General features: G+C 36.3%; 3 protein-coding genes across 3 annotated transcripts; 2 read left to right on the top strand and 1 right to left on the bottom strand.

Annotated features, from left to right (window-relative positions):
• Nucleotides 1–679: 679 nt before the first annotated feature.
• On the top strand, nucleotides 680–4484 carry LOC149405565 (SEC14 cytosolic factor family protein / phosphoglyceride transfer family protein). The gene is made up of 4 exons (XM_089607297.1): nucleotides 680–1670; nucleotides 1756–1880; nucleotides 2510–2651; nucleotides 4018–4484. Exons 1-4 carry the CDS (start codon nucleotides 891–893, stop codon nucleotides 4279–4281), a joined length of 1311 nt encoding a protein of 436 aa, XP_089463423.1. The 5' UTR covers nucleotides 680–890; the 3' UTR covers nucleotides 4282–4484.
• A 1992-nt stretch (nucleotides 4485–6476) lies between these two features.
• Nucleotides 6477–6980, top strand: LOC149405564 (uncharacterized). The gene has a single exon (XM_089607846.1). The coding sequence runs from the start codon at nucleotides 6477–6479 to the stop codon at nucleotides 6978–6980; it is 504 nt and encodes a 167-aa protein (XP_089463972.1).
• Nucleotides 6981–12362: 5382 nt separating this feature from the next.
• LOC149405563 (putative protein phosphatase 2C 65) lies at nucleotides 12363–17638 on the bottom strand. The gene is made up of 5 exons (XM_089607296.1): nucleotides 17045–17638; nucleotides 15284–15712; nucleotides 14679–14796; nucleotides 14272–14495; nucleotides 12363–13136 (listed from the first exon to the last, which is right to left on the bottom strand). Exons 1-5 carry the CDS (start codon nucleotides 17267–17269, stop codon nucleotides 12699–12701), a joined length of 1434 nt encoding a protein of 477 aa, XP_089463422.1. The 5' UTR covers nucleotides 17270–17638; the 3' UTR covers nucleotides 12363–12698.
• Between the last annotated feature and the right edge of the window lie 5904 nt (nucleotides 17639–23542).

Raw genomic sequence — 23542 nt, 5'->3', positions numbered from 1 at the left:
TATTTTAATTATTATTTTTTATGTATGGAAATGAAAATTTTCATCAATTAAATGAAAATTTCCCTTTCATAGTGAGTGTAATTCCGATCAATACTGAAAGAAATAATTCATTTACATAAAACACCAAATTTCGTGTCCTCTAAAAGTGAATTTTCATTTTTTTTTCCATAAGCTCAAGTTTAAATCATATGATAATTTAATCCATTTACCACGTATGAAATTCTTCTTAAATATCGGGTGAATCGGACTTATAAAACAAATTTGAGATCCAATACTACACTGCATAATCTTATCATTTATAAAAATTCGATCTTATTTGAGGTGAATAAAAATTCGTACGTGGAGTTTTATTTAAAAAGTGAAAAAAAAAGTTAAAAGAGCAGTTAGATTTGTATAAAATTTGTTTCGTTACTCCGAGATATATATTTTTTTTGTTTCGTTACTCAAAATCTCAAATTAACCGTAGTTAAAAGAATTTTTCACATTTTACCTAGTAACTTTAGTAGAGCACTATTTTGAAACATCGACACAAATAGAACTCCCCAAAAAAAAAAAAAAAAAAAAAATCCATTTTAAAAAAAAGTTCAAAGTTTTCAAACTAAAATCGCGGCCTCGTTTCACACCCACACACACTCTCTCTCTCAACACCAAAAAGTAATTCTACTCTATTATATGATCAGTGTTATCTCGTTTCTTCATTTGTCTCTTTGCTTCTTTGTCTCTCTCTCTCTCTCTCACTCTGCTCACTCGTTTTCTTACTTTTTTCCCTCGAAATAAAAAACCTCATAAAGTAAAGCACACCATACCATTGCCATCTCTTCCCACAGAGAGAGAGACAGAGAGAGAGAGAGAGAGAGAGATCGCAACACAACACAACACAACGAACAACAATGGAGTCCCCAACAAAGACCCAATCCACCGCAGTTCTACTCCCAGACCCAGAAAGTCCTCAAGAAGAACAACAACAGGTCTCAAACAACACGAACACGAACACGAAGAAGAGCTTGGTCTCGTCTCTAATGGAAGCCGCGACGGCCTTGAAACCCGCCACGACCTCCTTCAAAGAAGACACGTACCTCTCCTCAACTCTCAAGCCCTCCCACAAGAAAGCCCTCCGAGACCTCAAAGCCAGCCTCGCCGCCGCCACGTCATCATCGCCCTCCTCCTCCGTCCTCTGGGGAATCGATCTCCTCGCCGAGAACGACGAGAGAGCCGACGTGGTCCTGCTCAAGTTCCTACGCGCGCGCGACTTCCGTGCGCCGGACGCGCTGGCGATGCTGACGAAGTGTCTGACGTGGCGCGCCGAGTTCGGAGCCGACGAGGTTGTCGAGGAGGAGCTGGGAATGAAGGAGCTCGAAGGCGTCGTGGCTTACATGCACGGCTTCGACCGCGAGGGACACCCGGTTTGCTACAACGCGTACGGAGTGTTTAAGGACAAGGACATGTATGAAAGGATCTTCGGAGACGAGGTCAAACTGCAAAACTTCTTGAGGTGGAGGGTGCAGGTGCTTGAGAGAGGAATTCATTTATTGCATTTCAGGCCCGGAGGTGTAAATTCTCTCATCCAGGTCACCGATCTCAAGGACATGCCCAAGCGCGAGCTTAGGGCCGCCTCTAACCATATCTTCTCTCTCTTCCAAGATAATTACCCTGAAATGGTCGCCAGAAAGGTATTTTTTTTTTCACTTTTTTATTTATTTATAATTTTGTAAATATTTTATTATTTATTGAATTATGGTTTATTTTGGGGGACAGATTTTCATCAATGTGCCGTGGTACTTTAGCTTGTTGTATTCGGTGTTTAGTCCTTTCTTGACACAATGGACTAAGAGCAAGTTTGTAATTTCCAAGGAAGGAAATGTTGCTGAGACGCTTTACAAGTAAGTCTTTTTATTTATTTATTTTATTTATGTACTGTTTTTTTTTTTCCTCTGAGAAATTTGATTGAGAGAATCTTTGGTGGGTTGTTTTACCTTTTTTTTAGTTTTTTTGACGTTTTGTTTTAAGAGGTTATTGATTGGATTTGGGAACTGTTTTTTTCTCCCTTCCATTGCTCTTTATTTACTATTTTGTCAAAATTTTCCGTTTTTGCTTCGGAATTCAAGTTTTGGTACTTTTTTACTCCCAAACGAAAAAGAGGAAACAGATTTATACAATGAGCTAAATTTGTTTAATTCTTCTTTATTTTGTCTGATAACGTAGAGTGAAAAATAGGATATGTGCTCATGTCTCTCAGTCCCACACTGTCCCACCTAATTGCCTACACGTCTACAACAATTTGAAAAAAATATATAAAATAGTATACTAGCCATTTAAATTATACTATTTGTTGATTTTATATTCATATATTTTTCTTAAAATTTTTAAAATAATATTTGAAACCATAACTTTATGCTTAGTACATTTTTACTTGATGTAGTTAGTTTCGGACCAAACGACCAATAATTGGATTTGCTATTTATGAGTTGGTTTTAAGTTTTGGATATATAAATGTTGCTGTTATTTTTAGGTTCATAAGGCCTGAAGATGTGCCGGTTCAGTACGGCGGACTGAGTCGACTCAGCGATTTGCAAAATGGTCCCCCTAAACCTGCCTCTGAATTCACCGTCAAGGGTGGCGAGAAAGTCAACATTCAGATTGAAGGAATTGAGGTTCTATTTCTCTCTCTCTCTCTCTTGATAATAATAAGGTCCGGTTGCTATCTAGTTAGAAATTTTGAAATAGTCAACGTTTCGTTAATTTTTTATAAATAGTAACGTAAATCTATTTACGTTATAAAAATAACAAAAAACGTAGAGTAATTTTTTAGTAAATATGATTATTTACGAAATATTTACAATAGTTTTTGGCTATTTACGAAAAATTTACAAAACGTTGGCTAAAGTTTATGGGGTTTATATTGCTAAATTTTTGTAATAATAATCTAAAAAAATAGATATAGAAATTAGAAAACATGAAATTGATGTCACGTTACAAAAAGCTAAAAACAGTGGGTTTGATTATGGAAGTACAAAAAGCCCTATTAAGATTGGTGAATTTCAGGTCATTTGGTCAATTCATTCATGAATTTCAAAACATATATAATAAAGTATCTAAAACGTAAGACTACGGATACACTACTCGAAGCGAAAAAAAAAATATAAAAAAAAAACCATTGCAGAGGCATTTTAAAATGTAAGAAAATTGTAGTCACCGCTTTTTGACTTTTTCATATATAGTGTTGAGTTCAAGTATCATCATTCACATCACACATGTGACACTTTAATTTGAAATTGTTCTTTTGCCGAATTATTACTCCAATAGAGTAATAATTTGTTTGAAAACTGTCTTTTTTATACTAAATTGTAAAATAGACAGGTTTTATCTTTGTTGGATAATTAGTCAATTTTTATATTTAAAGAATTCAAATTTTAATATGAAAACATCAGGCATCAGGCTCTGATAATGACTCAAATAAAAGTTTGCCCAACATAAATAATCTGTAATATTTGTCGTATACTATACTTCCCAACAACAAAGAACAAGCGTAGTGTTAAATAACTTATTATTATTCCTTGAGGAAACATATAAAATCAGAGTTTTGATTGCTTTATAACTGTATTTTAGTAAAAAAAAAAAACTTTTTTATTTTTTTTTTTTTTTTTTTTATAACTGTTAGCGTAATTATTCAATATAAAAAGAAAAACTGTTACCATAAAAACAAAAAAATTTACAAATTAAAGGAAAGCCAACATTTTCATTCTATTTTACTGAATTTGTATTTTTACTATTTCATTCTATTTTACTGAATTTGTATTTTTACTATTTCATTCTTATATCACTATCACATTTATTCTCTACAAAACTTGCAATATTGCCACTCAAATTAGGTCCGTTAGGATCGTGTTAATTTGTTTATAAACTATGCATTTTTTTTTCTTCTACGCATTCTCGAAACAAGAGTGAAATATATGTATTTACCTTGTGTAAATTAAAAAAAGCTAATAATTGGCTAATTTATGCAAAAACTAAAAATAGGGTGGTGCAACAATTACATGGGACATAGTAGTTGGTGGATGGGAATTAGAGTATAGCGCTGAGTTCGTGCCGAGCGCCGAGGGAAGCTACACAATCGCGGTCGAGAAGCAACGAAGAATGAAATCCGGCGAAGAGGCGATCCACAATTCCTTTACTCCCACACTCGCCGGAAAGTTGGTCCTCTCCGTCGACAACACTTCCTCTCGCCGCAAAAAAGTCGCCGCTTATCGCTACATCGTCAGAAAATCCACCACCGCCACCTAATCATGCTCATAATCTCTCTTTATATATATATGTTAATTTTTTCAGCTAATGGTAACAAGTTTTGTGTTTTTTTTTTTTTTTGGTGTGAAAGTGAAACCACTTAATTAATTTTCTTATTGGGTTTTTTTTTTTTTTTTAAACCTTGATATTGTTAGAGTACTACTAGTTTTGTTTGTGATGTATAAAAATGGTGCTTTTTGTTATGTTATGTGGCTTATAGTAGAAAAAAAAGTTTGACAAATTGTCCCATTGTCTTAAGAAAGAAATAGAGAAAAAGAAAAAGAAAAAGAAAAAATAGTGCCTTGTCTTTGTCTTCTGAGAAGTGGGGTCTTGACTCTTGAGGATTTTCTTTATTTATTATAGCTGTGTCCATAAAATACACTGAGTATAGTGAGAGGAAAAAAAGGGTTTTTGTTTAATAAAATCAAAGTGACTTGCTTTGCTTTGCTATGCTTTGTGTCTTGTGTTTGAGAGTGACTTCTTGTTGAAAGTGGTCACAACTCACAAGCCTTGCTTGGGTTTATTGGTATTGTAAAAACTGGTGAATGATGGGTTTTTCAAAAAAGAAAAAGAAAAAGAAAAAGAAATTGAATATTTGACTGAGCCAAAGGTATTTTTTTTTTGTGGGCTAAATCATGTCAAATATATGATTGTGTCATTTGTGTGTCTCGTAAATAAATTATAAAATATATGAGAGTGGTCACGGGAAGGTTTACGTGTTACAGGGTGTGAAAGCAGAGCTGTGTTTTGTGTGTGTTTGGCGTGTTAATGAATGAAAGTAGAGATTTGTGTGTTTGAGTTTAATGATGACACTTTATTTTTGGTTTTTGGTGTTTTCTTTTTCTACTTTTGAGCCAGTTATTCCTCTCTGCTCTTCTGTTTTCTCTGAAATCTGAATGCTTGGAAGCTTTAATTTTTTTTTTTTTTTTTCCTTTCTCATTTCTTACACACCTCGTCTGTCTAAAATATTCGTTTTTTAAGTTGATGTGCATTGGACTGTGTTTGGTAGAAGGGAACAATAAGACCAAGTCTGGACTCTGTATTAATATATTATTTAAGTGTAGTTGCTGGATATCAAATATTTAAAATGTGCTTGGGATGGTCAGTCAGTTTTACTTACTCTATAGTTACTTTATTTTGTATCATACAAATCTTACATTGGACAAATTACAAAAAAAAAAAAAAAAAGGGTTTTTGTTGTCGTGTTTTTGGAAGAAATAAGTTGGAAACAAATCCGACCATCTATGAATTGTATTTATTACATAGATTCATGCCTAACTATATAAGTATTACAAATTAATATCCTTTTAAATTAAAGCACTTTTTAAATGTATTCAACAATTTATTTATTTGTTTTTACTAATTTAAATTCAACTAATTATACCTAGAGTAAACGACAATCAAAATATGAATAGCAGAAAAGCCAGAAGAAAATAAGATCATAGTACAAATACCCTTTAAAAAAACATGAGTACATGACTAGTTTGCTTAATAAAAAAGTTCAGTAGTAGAAATGAAATGAATGCCATCGTCATTCAGCTTAAAATTGAAAACTTTGCTCTAGCCTCTAAAATCATCTATAGGACAAAGCTATGACATCATGTGAAATAAAAAGTACGGAATTATTAACATATATGTGCATAGGAGTAAACTCTGGACACATGATAGAATTGGGAACGTGAAGAAGATGGCTCGCATGTTCGAAGCGGGGGGAGAGAAGACCAACTCAGGACCGAAGGCCACCGGGAGCGGGTCTCTGCCTTCCTCATCTGCCCAGACGAACCAAGTAAAGCTCTATTTTTCCCTCTTCTTTTTCATTTACGGGTGATCTTGGAGGGAAGCAGACAGTTGAAGGAGAGGTCCCGGCTACGGTTTTGGTTACTAGTAACTTAGGAGCTTCTGCTGAGTCAGATTTGACTAAGGATGATTTGGTTGAGAAAGCGGCGCCCCTCATGGAAGAGGGCCGCCGATCGCAATGATATGCGTTATTTGGAACGTCTAGGGGTTGGGAAACCTCGGGACGAAGGGAATCCTTAGGTCCCATGTTCTGGACTATAAGCCGGATTTTCTGTTTCTACCAGAGACGAGACTTAGGAAGGACGTGGCCGAGAGGGTGATGGTGATGATTGGTTTTGAGGGCTGCGTGACGGTTGATGTTACTCTGGAATAAGTCAGTGAAGTTTCTACTTGGGACTATGTCGAGGTATCATATTGAGGGTGACTTGGTCAGTGAGGATGGAAAGATGTGGAGATTTGTGGGGATCTATGGCGATCCGGTGACTTCGCAGATGCGGTATACGTGGGAGCTCCTTCGTCGGCTGCGCGGGAATCACAGGGGTCCTTGGCTTGTTGGAGGAGATATGAACGAGGTGGTAACAAACGCAGAGATTAAGGGGGGTCGTGACAAGGGTCCTGGCCAGCTTTTGGCCTTTCGGGATATGATCGTGGATTGTGATATTCGGGACTTGGGGTTTGAGGGGGACACCTTCACGTGGATGAGAGGGGGGATAGAGGAACGTCTTGATAGATGTCTTGCTAGCCACGACTGGTGGGACCTCTTCCCCCAGGCTAGTGTCCAACATCTTAGGTTCTGGAATTCGGACCACAGACCTCTTTTGTTGCGTACAGAGGAGACCGGGACCACGCGTCAGTCTAGGAGACCGATGAGATTTTTCTTTGAGGAAGCTTGGTGTGGGTAACCTGGATGCGACGAGGTGGTTCGGAAGACTTGGGACAGAGATAGAGAAGGGGGCCGGAATCAGACGTTGCTGGATTCGTTCAGACAATGCAGAGAGGCCTTGGGGCGATGGGGCTATGAGAAAAACAGAGGTATGAAGAACCGGATTGAGAAACAAAAAGCGGTCGTTGAGTTGGTTGGCAGATCCGGTCCGGGCTTCTGCATGGAGGTCTTTCGTCGTGAGGAGAGACAGTTGAACGCCATGTTAGAGAAGGAAGAGCAGTTTTTGAGGCAAAGGAGTAGAGCCTACTGGATGAAGTGCGGAGATAAGAATACGAAGTTCTTCCAACGTAAGGCTACGACGAGGAGGAAGCGTAACAATATCAGTGGCCTGCTCGATGACAGTGGGGTCTGGCGCAGCAGCGGGGTAGAGGTTGATGGAGTGATTGCCAGATACTTTGAGGATATCTTCACCTCTGCTCGCCCGTCTCAGCAGGATATTGACGCAGTGGTCGAGGGTATCCGTCCTAGGATCTCGGAGGAGATGAACCACGAGCTTGAACGTCCTTTTGAGATGACGGAGGTGAAGAGTGCGCTCTCCTCGATGGACCCTATTAAAGCCCCGGGAAAAGATGGATTCCCGGCGATCTTCTACCAGAAATATTGGGACGTGGTTGGGGAGTCGGTTTCGGAATCCTGTCTTGGGATCCTCAACGAAGGGAGAGAAGTTGGAAGCATCAATGATACCATCATTACGCTTATCCCTAAGATTGAGGAACCTAAAAGGGTGAGTGAGTTTCGGCCCATTAGTCTGTGTAACGTCGTCTATAAGATCGTTGCTAAGTGTCTTGTGAACCGTCTTAAAGGCACGAAGCACGCGGCCATTTCAGAAAATCAGAGCGCGTTCGTGGGAGGTAGAATTATCTTTGACAACGTTATGGTGGGCTTTGAGGCGCTCCACACTATGAAGATGGGCAGGTTTGGAAACGGGAAGTGGGCGTCCTTTAAGCTTGACATGGCGAAGGCTTACGATCGGGTTGAGTGGACCTACCTGGAGGCGGTTATGCTAAGGCTCAGGTATTCGGCCCAGTGGGTTGAAAAAGTGATGAGATGTGTCTCCTCAGTTCGGTTTGCCTTCAACATCAATGGGACCACTCGGGGTCACGTGGTTCCGCAGAGGGGTCTCCGCCAAGGTGACCCGCTTTCTCCATTCCTTTTCCTGTTCTGCTCTGAGGGTCTCTCGAGTCTTTTCAGAGCGGGGGAGCGGACATGAGCTATTAGTGGGGTCCGCTTCGGAAACCTTTGTGTGTCCCATCTCCTGTTTGCGGATGATAGCTTGATGTTCTTTAAGGCGTGCCCTGAGGAGTGCGAGACTGTGGCGGAGATCCTCCGGGTTTACTCTACGGCTTCAGGCCAGTTGGTTAATTTTCAGAAATCCGATGTCTGTTTTGGGAAAGACGTCGGGACGAAGGAGGATGAGGACCTCTTTGCCCAGACCCTTGGAGTTCGGAGGACGGAATGTCATAAACGGTACCTAGGTCTCCCCGCGTTCACAGGACGGAAAAAGAATGAGCTCTTCGGTTACGTGAGAGACCGCATCTGGGAGAAGATTAAGGGTTGGAACGGTTCTTTCTTTTCACAGGCCGGTAGAGAGGTGCTTATCAAGTCAATCCTTCAGGCCATCCCGTGTTACGTGGCCTCTTGCCTCAAGCTTCCGAAGACCCTGATATCGGAGATTCACTCAGCTATAGCCAAGTTCTGGTGGGGGAATTGCAACGGGGCCAATAAGATGCACTGGGTTACCTGGGAAGTCCTCGTGCGGAACAAGATGGAGGGTGGCATGGGTTTCAGAGACTTAGAAAAGTTCAACCAAGCTCTGATCGCTAAGAATGTATGGAGATTCCTTAGACGGCCCGACAGTTTGGTGGGCAAGGTCTTTAGCGAGAGTTACTACCCACACGGGGACATCTTGAGTGGTCATTGTGGGTCGAACATCTCTTTTATGTGGCGTAGTCTGGTCTGGGGGAGGGAGATCATCCTGGTTGGCATGAGATGGAACATCAAAGATGGTGAGTCGGTCTTGATTATGGGAGAAAAGTGGATTCCTAGACCGAGATCTTTCTCGTGGGTTGACCCCCCTTGGATCCCCCCTGATATGAGAGTTGCGGAGCTGATGAGATTGGATGGTGACTGGGACGCTCCGCTCATTCGGGCCATGTTTGCAGAGGAAGACGCCAGGGCTATTTTAAGTATCCCGTACGGTGGTGAAGGGGTTCCTGATCGTCGCCGGTGGCACTACACAGAGGATGGAGAGTACACGGTCAAGAGTGGGTACCGGGTGGCTATGGAACCCCTCTTTGAAGCCAGTTCGTCCGATCAGTCACTGATGGAGGAATGGTGGAGAAAATTATGGAAACTCCGAGTTCCTCCTAAAGTGAAGCTCTTTATTTGGAAAGTTTGCAAGGATCGGATCCCGACTCGCACCGCTCTGGTTAAGAGAAAGGTTATCACTGACGATCGCTGCCCTATCTGCTCCGGAATGGCTGAGACGGTTCACCATGCGCTCTGGGGCTGCATATGGAGTAGGAAGGTTTGGAAAGAGGCAGGGTTTGGTGGGATCCTCCCGGCGCGCGGGAGGGCGAGACTTTTGCCAACATTCTCAGAGCGGCGGACTTTCTCGAGGTGAGTAAGTTTGAATTCTATATTAGAAAGCATGGAATCAGACAGAGCTTGTTCAGTGGACTGGGAGCTTACTCAACGAGTTTAGAGACGCGAACAAGACCACTGCTCAGGTAGAGGAGAAGAGGACGACCAAGCCTAGGTGGATCCATCCGGCGCAAGGAACAATCTCGGTGACTATGGATGCTGCGCTAGATCGGGACCAGAGAGGGTTCGGTGTGGGGTGTATTGCTCGTGACAACACCGGAAAGGTGTTAGCCTCGCAAACGATTTCCCAAGCTAGAGGTTTTACCCCCAGCTTGTGGAGGCGTTTGCGGTTCTCAAAGGCGTAGTTTTGGCTAGTAGCATCGGCGGCTCGAGGTTGGAGCTTCATTCAGATTGCTCGGAGGTGGTCAAGGCGGTGGCCGGGGGGTGATTCCCATGACTGAGCTCGGGACGATCTTGCATCACATCAAGAGAGAGGTAACTAATTTGATTGAGTTTAAGATTATGTATATTCCTCGTCTCTGTAATATCGCGGCTCACAACTTAACCCGTTTTGCTGTATCTCAAAGTTCTAACTCGACTTGGATGGGGCTTGTCCCTCCTTGCTCGGAAGAGGCTATTAGAGCCGATGATAGAGAGATTCAATCCCGCATGTTGGGATAGAGTCTTCGTGTTTGGCTTGCTGTGTTGGTTGCGTGGTTGTTTGTTTGCTTTATCTCTTGTAACCACGGTTTTCCTCCGCCATACGTGAGGGCTTATATGATAGCTCCGTGGCACCGCCCACGTTTTAAAAAAAAAATAAAATAAAGAAAAACAAAGAAAAATAGACCTCACTAAACTTAACGTAAGACACTATTATTGGTGTAGGGTTCTCTTTTACAGAATAAATGTTGGGTCTCTTAAGTTCGAATTCTCCGCCAAACATTCAGATTTTGGTCCACGAGCATGAGCACAAAAGCCTTACGAACGGTTGTTAAGAGTTTCTCTCCTTCTTCTTGTCAAAGACTACACATCCCGTCACCTCATATTCGATCTTTATGAAATACCATGCCCATTCAAACACTATACAGTTTGTTATGATCATTATTATCTATCGCAATCAATTTCTCGTTGCCTAATTTTCGCCAGCAACGATTTTCTTTGAGATTATAGTCTTGATTCTTACGAGTGGTTGTTAGAGTCTTTTGTTCTTGTCGAAAACTACACAATAGTTCTTTGCAAGGAATATGAGATAGCGGGTCCTCCACCAAATGTGTGATAATGAATGCATCAAAGGTTACATCTTCGATCACTATCGCTTTGTGAATTGGTTTCTTATTTTTCATGCTAGTAAAGATACATGTTTAAATGTGATTTAAAAATTCGTAATTTTTTTTTTATGTCTTTGGTATAACAATTGTGGTCAGAGACGGAGGGAGTTACGGCCCAACATGGGCTTAAACCCCCTTAATTTTTTTTTTACACTTTACCTACATTTTTTTCTCCCTCTTATATTTACTCTAAAAATTACAAATTAGTCCCCCCCTAAAAAAATTCACTTTAGGCCCCCATAAATTTAGAGTCCGGCTCCATCTTTGATTGTAGATTAATTATATTGAGATGTCTATAAAAGATTTGTTGTTAAGTTGATTAGGTGATTTTTAGTTAGGCTAACATATCCAATATGTCCTGCATCATGTTCTAACATTGCGTAAAAACATGCCGGCCTCGTCGCCTAATATCCCAAGATTTGATTCGGACCGTATTTTTTAGTAAGATCAGTTTTCAAAAATATTTTTTTTATTATATATATATATATATATATTTATATTATCTTCACCGAATTAATTAGTTGCGATCTTCATCGAACTCCTAGCATGGAAATCGTGGCTGTGTTTGAGTCTTATAAATGATATTTTCTACCACAAGAATCTGGTTATGTAGTGTGAGTTTTTGAGATAGTTGAGTGAGGAAAAACTGGTTGTTCTGTTTTACGTAATGCTCGGTCCCAAGTCATAAACTTATTTGTAAGCGATAGAGGTTGGATTTTTTCTCGCGGTATTGTAAGATCACATATCGTGATCAACATATGTCAAACACTTGGTGAGTGTAATGAGTGAAAATCATGGGATCTCCAATTAAGAGGGAGCCTGATTTGAAATTAACAAATAGATTTAAGACAAGGGCATTGAAAGTTTGATCATTTAGCTTTGCCACGTCTGAAACCCGAAAAATATGGTAATAGGAAATAAAATGAGAGTGAAAACACGAGGTAAAATGTATAAGTAGAGGTGAGATTCCGATTTATGTGGAAAATCGGATAGGAACCATATTTTATTCACATTTTTGTGGTTTGCATTTGTGTGTCTTTTCTTATTACCCTCTTTTATTCTTATTTTATTTTTCATGATTTTCAAACACAACGTGTAACTTTTATTTTCCCTCTATTTTTCTCTTATTTTTAATTTTCTTTCAAATTTTCATGTTTAATATTTTTTGAGTTCCAACCTTAAGAGACTAATATAGTAGTTAAAATAAAATAAAAATCATTTTCCCTTAGAAATGGTAAAAAGTGCTTCTCATTCCATTAATCACACTAAGTTCTGTCTTCCTTTTCTTTTTAACCTATTTTTCCTTGAAATTTACTACTCTTGAAAGTTATTTTTTCCCTAAATTATGTGCTTATTATCATTATCGCAACTTAAATCCATAACCTCTCCATTTGAGATATGAAAAGAAGGAAATATAGTAGACTGAAAATTTTCTCTGAATTCCAAGCTCTTTGGGAAAACCACAAATGTACACTTGAAAAAAAAAAAAACATTTAAACAAGATCTACTGAATTGAAAAAAATTCATTTCTGTAGCACCATTCACATAATTATGCTCGAGGTCTTTAAAACAAGGGACATTTGCAAAAATGTCAAATATGTACCTTTGAACAAATTTGAATATCTATAGCTCTAATCTTTCTATGACAAATTCAAAAGAGTCTTTCCTCTCACACTGAACTAACCTAATAAAAACTTGCAAATTAAAGCAAACAACACAAAGTGACATGTCACATGTAGCCAAAAAAAAAAAAAAAACCTAGTCAATCAATGGGATTCAACTTCATGAAACCCACTAGCCGATCTCCGAAAACTAAGGAACCTCGGAAGCTTGACCATGGAATTAACCCGGCTGATTCCTTGAAGCGCATTCCATTGATCCCATTGAGAGCTATGCTCCGAGGCCTCGCTCCTCGCAATGCTATTATTACTTCTATAAGACTTGATGCTCCGTGAAAACGAGTGGTAGTTCGATCCGCCGACACTGCTTCCATTGCGACTTAGTTGAGAGCTCGATTTGGACACGATCGGTTGGGCGTCTTTGAAGAACAAACACACCGCGGCACAATCATCGACCTTGCAACCCGGGTACTTGATTTTCCATGCCCGGACCGCTCGGTTCACCAATATTCTAGCCGCGGTCGATCTTTTTCGAGCCGAGGATACTATTGTTACCACCTCAATGTTTGTTAGGGCATCCCAAACCTGAAATATATATATATATATATATATATATATATATATATATATATATATATATATGTAGGGAAGTTAAGTGGTATTATGTGAATTCGAGTGTTGTTGACATCTTAGGTAAGAAGTATTATTAAATATAGATTTCCCTCAATGTGATTCTATGATATATATTTTTTTGCAATGAAACAAGAGATCCGTGTAAAAAAAATAAAAATAAAAATCTGAAACGTTACCGGAGATCTAATCTCGTATTGTAGACATGAGTGGTTTGTTCCACTTCTAGCAAAATTGAATTTCTATACCCTCAACGGAACAAAATTCTAATTTATTCAGAATGCCCAAATTTATTTGGTCACATTTTTAAGAAAAAAATTAGATACGATGTTTTCCACTTAACGTTGGTAAAGAAGATAGGATGAGAGAAAAGATTTAAGTGAAGATTCTATTTTTGTCTAAACAAAAGTACGAATTAGAAAACCATAATGAATATGCATAAATGATACACCTCCTAGTCTGACTATGCAATAATGAATGAGTGTCGTAACCGTTTACTTTCTAGCAATAAAAAACGTAGGACGTACGTAACTTCAACTTGAAATTCAACAAACCTTCTATACTAGTCAACAATGTACTTGAAATTCAATAAATCTTAAATGTAATTAACTAAATAATAATCATATATATATATATATATATATATATATATATATATATTCTAGTTTGAATAGTTGATTGCCGTAGAAATTTAGTCAATTTTAGATTTGATTTTAAAAAATTAGCCAATATTTCGTTTATTTTGATAAATTAGTCATTTACCAAAATTAATGTAAAAAAATACTGTGAACAATCATGTAAAATATTATTTGATTTCTGATGTCATATTATTGAATGCAAATATATTTTATACATGCTTAAAACATTGGTTAAACTACAAATCTAACGTTTCAAGTGGCATAGTCCGTATGATTTTTCATTTATTACAGTAGTAAATTGTTTTTGTATAGAGGGAGTATCAAACAAATTTCTTTGACAACGTAATTTTGAATATTTTGATAACAAAAAAAAACTTGTATTTATTTTGTTAATTAATAATCAACTTCAAATGGAGATTTTGTATCATCCTTTTAAAAATTTTGTGACTTACCCCATCGGTGGCCAAAACCACAAATTCATCGGAGCTTGTGAGCCTTCTATAAGAGACGTCAGGGATTGAGATGAGACCATAGTCTTTGAGGCAAAAGTCACCAAAAGCCCTAGCCATGGCGAGACCAGGACTGTCCTCATCAGGCATCCAAAGCCTATACACATCTGGTTCCTCATCAGCTGCGAATACTCTTCCTTTGCAACACCTTATTCTCTCAGCCTCACCTATAATAATAAATAAATAAATAATGAGGTCAAGTCAAACCCAAATATGTGTATAGTGGTTGACTGAAGAGTGTATCGATGTATTTTTGACTTGTGTTAAGGAGTCGTTATATTGAGTATGAAAGGTTGTTGTTAGAAAATTAATTGGACGTGAAGTTGAAAAAACAAAAAAGTGAAACCCACTTGCAATGTCTGGTTTCAAGTCAACTGTGAGTTGAATAGGAATGAGTTGGTTTTTGGATCCTCTGCTGCATAAAATCGCTCGAGAGTCTCCCAAGTTGGCGATTATCAAGTTGTCCCCCTAAATAAATAAATAAATATTAGATGCACTATATTAAAATTATATAAAATACAGACTATGATTTGTCATATAATCTTGTCTCATAAAATGCTACTATATACAGATCTAATGTTTGGCCAAAAAGAAGAAAATTGGTGATGACAACTAGACCAATATACATTGAAAAAAAAACTAAATTTTTAGTTGTAGTTTTTTATTTATTTATTTTTTACTATTATTTAAAAAATAGAACTAGATTATTACTTAACTGTTCATCTCTCTCTAATTGGTTATATATACATAAATAATAACAATTAACAAAAAAAAATGTCAGTCACGTACTTTCTTAACACTAGTAGACGGAGAGTTATTCACGTCGCTTGTTGTTAAGCGACGTAAAAAAACAAAACAGTCAAAACTGCTTAACAATAAATATTTTTCTCGCTTCGCAAATTAATCAACCAAATTTGAATACGAAAAAATAAAATAATAATTATACTAAAAAAACCTGTTTAACGACAGTAACAGCCGTTGAGCCGCTGCAAAAGCTGTCGATGGAAGGATCAAGGCCAAGCTCTTCGTCCATCTCTCTAAACGACTTTATAAAGCAAGCCTCCCAAGAAGAAAGCGGCAAAACCTTAGCTTCGTCTTCTTCTTCGGCGTTATTTCTGCTCCCATGATCGTTTTGATTGTGATCCTCTGAACCGGCACTATGATAGCCTCCTGGATCGTCATGATCATCGTCTCCACGACTGGTCAATGCCTTGCCAATGAGGTCAAAGTCACCGTATCTGAGGGTGTTGAGCCTCGAGAGCTCAACGGCTTTAGAGAGCTTCGAAGGCAAGTTGTCTCGCACGTGACGCGCAACCTTGTGGCCGTACGGACCATGGCCATCGAAAACGCCGCAGAGAAACATCTCGTTCTCTCCGGTGAAGCTCTACCCATTATTATTTAATTAATTAAATGTGTTACACTCGACGATTCGGTTGCATCGCATTTAATAATTGGGTATTTAGCTAGATAGCTGATTAATGAATTTACTAAATAGTCAAAGTTTGCTTAAAATTAGTGAAATAGCTATAATGTGCAATAAATAAGCTTTAAATAAAAATTTGATTATATGATGAATTTTTTTTTAAAGTGATAATAATCTACAAAAAATTGAATCTTGGTGTCATTGACAACAGAATAGCTACTTAGCTGGAAATTTGAAACTTCAGCTATTTTACTAATCAATTAGTTTTAAATAGCTATATTATTGTATAATTTTTTCCTTAATAATTTATTTAATTTAAATAAAACAAACCGAATAAAAAAATAAAGTGAATTATCGACAGCTTGGATATATAAGAGAGGAGAGATGACTATACTAACTATACACGGATATTGTTCGTTGCTCTGAATTCGCCAGCAAATAACTAACACAATAAATTAAATAATAATAATAATAATAATTGTGGTTGCAAATCATTGAGAACTGAATTTATGAAAATGATACCTTTTCTATGCCAGGCAAAAAATTCACAATGAAAAAGTTGATAGAGTTATAGGTATGGTAATAAGTATTAATTTTTTTAGATTTTTTTTTTTTAGTTTTTAACTTAAATGTTACAGCTAAAACTTAAAGCTTTATTTTCCACTACCTTGGCTTGGGGTAGGTTGCCTATGCCGAGTCGATATACAGCTTGTGGGTCCTTCACTTGTTACACTTCTCTCGTATATTCAATTATGATTCATTTTTTTTCTTCTTTTTATCAGTTTTTGCTTTTGTCGTGTTTATTAATTACGGAGGAAAAAAAAATAATGATATTGGATTAGTGTCGGGAATTTCAAATAATGTGTGTGACACTTAAAACACAAAATCTCTTATTAAATATACGACAACCCATCACCAAAACAAATATTAGATGTTTATTTGATTAAAAAAAAAAGAGAACCTCAACAAATATTAGATGTATCGGAGATTATTTTTAGCGACACTAACAATATGCTCGAAAATAATACATTTTTGCATAGTTGTAGAAAATAAACAAGCGATCATTTTAATTTATTAAAGAGAAAAAAAGGGAAAAAAAATTAGTTTTAATTAGAGCTAAAAAATTGATAAGATTGAGCGAAAGAATTCAGTTACTTAACCCTGAATTTATGTGGTTAGGGATTGAAAAAGTCCCAAAAAAAAAAAAAAAAAAAATTCAGAAATATTATTCGAAATTAATGTTGAAAATGAAAGAAAAAAAAAAGTTATGAACATGTTGATTTTTTTTCTCACCTCCCAAATGGTCATGGCGTCTTGGTTGATCCCTTTTTTTCCTTGTTGTGTGTGCATTGACGTGTGCGAAGAAGAGCCTTTGAGCCTTATTCGAGCCCCAGAATCTCCATATCTCATCTCATCTTCTTCATCTTCTTCATAATATTCCTTCTCGTCAAAATCATTCCCAAAATACCCTCCCGACCTTCTTCTTCCATGAATATCACTGCTACAACAACCTCCCATACTAATGGAAGAAAGAAAAAGAAGAAGAAGAAGAAGGAGAAGAAGAAAAAAGAATTCTAATAATAATAATAATAGTATAACCCAAAAACACAATTTCCAATCACAAACCCGCTATTTATTTAGCGTCAAAATACTTTTTATGGTAAAATACCATGCATGCATTATTGGCGATGCGATAAAAAAACATAAATTACTTCCATATAATCTATATAGCCCTTATAAATGATTCATTGACTAAATGGAAGAGGAATTTCAGAGAGAAAGAGAGAGAAATAACCCCAAACAAGAAAACCAATCAAAACCCATAGAAGGTCTTAAGGAAAAAGCCATTGGGAAAATGGAAAACAGATGGGAGAGAGAATGGCCCTATATAGCATTGAATGATACATATTGTTGGTGGGTACAATATTGTGAGAACCCTAAATAATACATGGATTGGTGGGTCATATAATATATATATATACACAAATGAATTAATTATAGTTGGATCAATACGAAATTCTTTGAAAGAAAACAAGATCAATGACTAGTAAAGAGTGATTATAATCCATTTATAGGATTGCTTTAGGGTGGGGGAATATAAAAGTAATAGACGGAAAACAGAAAAAGGTTTTAATTATTCGAGACCAAAAGAAATGGCATGTAATGTAATGTAATGTAACGCGTTTGGAGGTTTTGCGGATATAATTTGTGGGGTCTCTATTTTCGACGTGCTAATCTCAAACTCAATCCATGTTTTATTTGAATGAAAGTCAAAGAGCTATTTGCGCAAAAAGGATATGGACGATTTATAGTAAGATTGAAGGACTATAATACCCTTATCTGAACATCTAAATTATACATATATACAGGCATGAAGTCACATGAAAGTGAGAGGGAGTTATAACCCCCCTCAAATTTTTTTTTTTTTGCACTTTTTGCCCATTTTTTTATTTTATTTTTACATTTTTTTACCCTCAAAATTTACAAATCAGCCCCCCTTGAATTTTTTGTTGCAAATTAGCCCCCCTAATCTAGATTCATGGCTTCGTCCCTGCATATATATATATATATATATATATATATATATATATATATACATACATATAATAAGGATATATATAAATATATTTGAAACGCTGGTTTAAGAAAATGGATTATTCCTAAATTTTGACCTCTTCAATACTTTTGGACCAAAATGCAATCTATTAAAATTAATCCAAAATTATGACTTCTTTATATTAGTTGGTACAAAACTACCCTCAATGAAATATCATTTTTCTTTTAATATTTCATCTGTCTAGTTTATTTACATGATTGTCAATAATCTACCTAATTTATTGACATTGTCGATAATACGAATTTTTATTTTTGGAAACCTAAAAAATATGGAAAAAAATATTCAAGCAAATCAAACGAAAATCAACTACACATCCGAAATCAATCTCGTTTCGAACTTCTCCTCATTTACCGGCGATGATTTAGATTTATTCGTCATGGCTTTAACTTTATGGTTTGGGTTTGAGTTTTGATGTTTCTTTGTCATTTTGGGTGAAGAAGTAGAAGAAGAAATCATGACGGAGAAGAAGAAGAATTGACGTGGAGAGAGAGAGAGAGAGAGAGAGAGAGAGAGAGAGAGAGAGAGAGATTTATGTCAATATCAACGTGTTTCACGGTTTCACCCCCTCCAAAGCCTTGTATATACCTAATAATTTGTGAAATTTGAAGAAAAAAAAAGATTTAAGAATAAAAAAATTCGTTTGAAGATTTATTGACATTTTGTCTTTTTGTTGACATCAATGTCAATAAATCTTCAAACGATTCTTGGAAATTCTTTGAAGATTTATTGACTGTTGCGATATTTTTATAACTAACACGTAAGCGGACGTATCGAACAAGTAATAGTGTTACGTAAGTAACGGATATCTATCCCACAGAGACTAGTTACTATAGCGACGTTAAACAACCTAAAGCAAATTGATTTCACGGTATTAAAGTGGGTGGTGCAAGAATTGACTACAATTAAACTAACAAAACAACATCGGAAATGTAACACGAAACTTTGAATAAGAGAAAATGAGGGTTACGACTTCACCGAAAAATTAAGACTCGGGGGTTTCAGGTTCAAACAACTTGACCTACTCTACTCACGCTAATCTCATTCTCCCTATGATATTACTAGCCTCTCTCGAGTGATCTAGCACCCTACGCAATTGACGGATTATATATCCTCTCGGCCTCTAATCCTATTAAAACAATCACGAGAAATAAACACGAGAATTCAAACGATCACATTAAGCTTAAGCCGTCTAGCAACCTAAGGACAAAACGAAGCATGGATTATGAGCGTGAGTTTTAGCCCTCTCTCGAGTGACAGAAAACTCCTAAAAACAATCCTAAAGATGGCCAATCTAAAAACGCATTAAGAACACATCCACACAAGCATGAATAATTAAGTAAATCAAAGCATAATTCACCCTGATGAAACCCCCTATCCCAATTCAATCCGGCTACATCGCAACCCTGGTAAAAATCTAGCCTCTAACGGAATCCATATTCAACAACATAATGATCAAAACAAGAATCAACATAACCATAATAAGAGAACACTATGAGATTCATGACGGGAAGAATGAAACTATCAATTAACGAAAATTAGAGTAATAGAGAATAAGGGAAAGAATGAAAAACTATTAAAAATGGGAGTTCACGGTTGCTGGTTCGTCGGATCTTCGACTCAACTTCGCTCCCAAGCAAAAGCTCTCAAAGAAAAAGTGCACCAAAAAAGTAGAAAAAAAACAACTCCAAACTAGAATGAGTTAATTAGGTTACAAGAGGTGTTTTTAGCCCTGAATGTGTGTTTTTCAGAGTTATCCGAGCCTTCCAATTCAATCCAAGGGTCAAAAATCTTCAGAAAACGTTAATTTCCCATTCCAGCAATTCGGAGGCGCGCGGCGCGCGGCGCGCGGTGGTCGATACGCGGCGCGCGGACCAAACTCCAGGTTACGCGCGCTCCGCAAATAAGACTGTGCGTTTTCACGGTTTGTGCCCCGTATGTGCGGCGCGCGGTCTTTGCGCGGCGCGCGAGGGAATGTGCGCGGCGCACATAGTCGCCAATTTTATTGCTCATCTCTTTTTGACTCTATTTCGACCGTTTTATCTCCGAATCCCGTCATCTTTCCACGAAATTGACTGTAGATGCTCCATTGCTCCTCTGAACCTGAAACTACTCAAAAATCTACCAAAAACCATTAAAATACTTGAGGACTCGTCGGTTTTTGGTTCGGAAAATAGGAGTTTTACGCGTGATTAACGCACCTATCATTGACATCGATGTCAATAAATTTTCTGGACGTCAATAAATCTTCAAAGAATTTTGTATGTTAAAGATTTATTGACATGCATAAAATTTATTGCCAACGATGTCAATAAATCTTCAAAGAATTTATAAGAATCGTTTGAAGATTTATTGACATTCGTGTCAATAAAAAGACAATGTTAATAAATCTTCAAACGAATTTTCAAAATTTTCAAAACAATTATTTTTTTTCTTCAGATTTTCAGATGTTCCAAGTGTTTTTTTTTTTTTTTTTTTTTTTTTTTTTTTTAATTTCACGTACCAAACAAAAAAATAATCTCTAACTTTGCTTTTGTGACTATTAAGTAAATAACAAAATTATATACAAAAGAAAATAAAATGATATTTCATGAAGGGTATTTTTGTATTTACACATATATATAAATCATACTTTTGGATTAATTTTGATTTATGGAATTTTGGATTAAAATGATATTGAGTAGGTCATAATTTAGAAATAATCTCTTCAGAAAATGGACACTATGACATAATTCTATAATGGAGAGAAAACAATGTATCCACTTAGCAAACGATATACATGTGTATCGAGAGGAGAACATGGTTGCTGACTCGCTTAGTAAGCTTGGTTTTTCTTTGGATTGTTTTACTATTTTTAATTATGATAGTTTATCGACTCATATTCGATCTTTGATTGTAAAAAATGACACGGAATATAGATGTCATAAAAATTTGTGTAATCTATATTCTTATATATATATTTTTTTATTAAGTTTATTTGATAAATAAAATTTCTGTAACTACGGTTTTTCCTACTGATGGTTTATTAATAAAATTTAGTGATCCTGTCCACGTTAAAAAAAATAATAATAAAATGATTTCTCCCTGAAAAAAAAAACGGGTATTGCTTCATATTTGTCGCAGCCCTCTCTGAAGTGTCCGAATCAATGACCATCGGTTCTCCTAAACCAAGATGAATTTTAATAAAGAGTAACTTTTTCGAATGTCCTCGTGTGCGATGTCTTTAAGGCCATAGATAATTTTTTGTTGTTGTTGTTGTTGTTGTTTTTTTGTTTTTTTGTTTTTTTTTTCTTGTTTCTAATTTTCTTATTTTGATTTTATAATTTGGATTTAGATAAGATTTTGTACCACTCGATCTCATGAACAGTGTGACCTTTCGTTCCAATCTGTACATCCGAACTCTCATACACTTTAATTAATAAGCTTGTTGGTCACAGAAGGCCCTGGTATCGATAGTCTCCAAAAATGCAATACGCAATATATCCAATAAACTTGTATCATAATTATAAACGAATTGAAATCTAAACACAAAAAAAAAAAAAAAAAAACTTATCTACAAAAAAATTAAATCAAACGCCGAACATCCCACCATCAACATCAACTTATCGAGCACGTTTGCAACCTTGCTATTCAGCCGACAAACTAGCCAAAAATTCCATAGAAAATAAGAAAAAAATTATTTAAAATAAAAAGAATGGTACCATTTGAAAAATAGCCAAATTAAACGTTTGATATTGTTAAATAGCCAACGTTTAATAAATTTTAGGTAAATAGTCATTTTCATATATTTACAGATATAAATCTGAGATAAATAGTCACATCCATATATTAGGTCACGTCATTATATACGATTATTTACCTAAAATTTAACAAACGCTGACTATTTAGCAATGTCAAACGTTTAAATTGACCATTTTACTAATTTTCTATAAAAAGAAAGCTTTAGATTTGAAAAGGTATTTGAACAAAAACTATAACTAACTTGTTTATTTTAATTTATTGTTGTTATTTACATAAATAAACCATACTATAAATTGATGGGACAGCGTCGTCCTCGCGGGAATGCTCGCTGAGGGCATCAACCCAAAAACGTTAACGTTTGTGCTCTTCTTTTTCTTCACTAACAATGAAAAATCAAATTTTGTCGTCGTTCTTCTTACTCGTGGCAAAGGTTACCACGGTGGTCGAAATAGTCTTACTCCGTTAATCATCAAAACTCATCTAAGCATGTCTACCTTATGACCATGATTCCCTTTGCAATCTCATCGTCATCTCCATCGTCTCTAACAATCATCTGGAAAAAAAAAGTTAACGAGAATATAATATTATACATATGATCAAGAGAGAATGATTCTAAATGTTGTAAAATAAAAAGAAACATGATACTTGATTCTCAAGTAAGTGAGGGTATAAATTTGTACAATTATAAAGTGCGGGTATGATTTGGCATAAATTTTAAAAATTAGAGTATAATTTTGCAGATATTTGATATGTTAAGCTATTATATTTTGCCCAATTCAGAAGTAAAGGCATTATTTAGTTGAAAAAAATATGAAAATGAGAGCATTATTTTGTAGTTCACTCTATAATAATAAAAAAAAAACGGTCGTTTTATATTAAAAAACAAGATCGGCTATAGCTCTCTCATCATCATAAAACAAAGAATTCATCAATCTCATCGTCTGAAACCCTAAATTGGCTGGCAATTCTTGCTTCCAAAGAAATCCACGAGAGCTTGTTGAGGCTTTCTGCTCCGATCCTAGCTGAGTTCGGTGTCGATGGGGTTCGTCGAGGAGCAAGACGTGCGGTCTCAAAGGTATCACTGTAAAAAATTATTCCCGTAATTTTCGAAATAGCATAACGATCCTTTTGAGCTCTCGAAATCGATTCATCAATATCGTTTGAACAATAGAAAGAGCCAAATGTATTCGCGCTTCGATCAATAAAAATGTCGATGATTATCAGCATGATAACCTGACTAAGCTCTTAGTTCGTTCATATGCTTGATTATCCCGCCCATTTTGGTCAAATAGAGTGCTTTGAAAGGTATTAGTGGAAAAGGCCCGCGATCTTGCACCACGATTGGAAAGATTGCTTTAATTTCGAGATCAAAATTCTATGTCAGCCAGTGGTCTTTTTAATTTCATGTGTTGAACGAAGAAATGTTTTTATGCATT

Source organism: Urtica dioica, chromosome 2, assembly GCF_054948205.1.
Source record: "Urtica dioica subsp. dioica isolate 48M chromosome 2, U.dioica_male_clone48M_v1_H2, whole genome shotgun sequence".
NCBI classification, from domain to species: domain Eukaryota; kingdom Viridiplantae; phylum Streptophyta; class Magnoliopsida; order Rosales; family Urticaceae; genus Urtica; species Urtica dioica.
The sequence above is the reverse complement of the archived record's forward strand: the minus strand, read 5'-3'. Positions and strand labels throughout refer to the sequence as shown.

Excerpts from the sequence above, each read along its gene's own strand:
- LOC149405565 (XM_089607297.1), top strand. The coding sequence starts at position 891 with ATGGAGTCCCCAACAAAGACCCAATCCACCGCAGTTCTACTCCCAGAC. Across the intron at positions 1,671-1,755 it reads CTGAAATGGTCGCCAGAAAG|ATTTTCATCAATGTGCCGTG; the intron begins GTATTTTTTTTT and ends TTTGGGGGACAG. Across the intron at positions 1,881-2,509 it reads GTTGCTGAGACGCTTTACAA|GTTCATAAGGCCTGAAGATG; the intron begins GTAAGTCTTTTT and ends TGTTATTTTTAG.
- LOC149405564 (XM_089607846.1), top strand. The coding sequence starts at position 6,477 with ATGTCGAGGTATCATATTGAGGGTGACTTGGTCAGTGAGGATGGAAAG.
- LOC149405563 (XM_089607296.1), bottom strand. The coding sequence starts at position 17,269 with ATGGGAGGTTGTTGTAGCAGTGATATTCATGGAAGAAGAAGGTCGGGA. Across the intron at positions 15,713-17,044 it reads ACGCCATGACCATTTGGGAG|AGCTTCACCGGAGAGAACGA; the intron begins GTGAGAAAAAAA and ends AATAATGGGTAG. Across the intron at positions 14,797-15,283 it reads CTGTTACTGTCGTTAAACAG|GGGGACAACTTGATAATCGC; the intron begins GTTTTTTTAGTA and ends TTATTTATTTAG.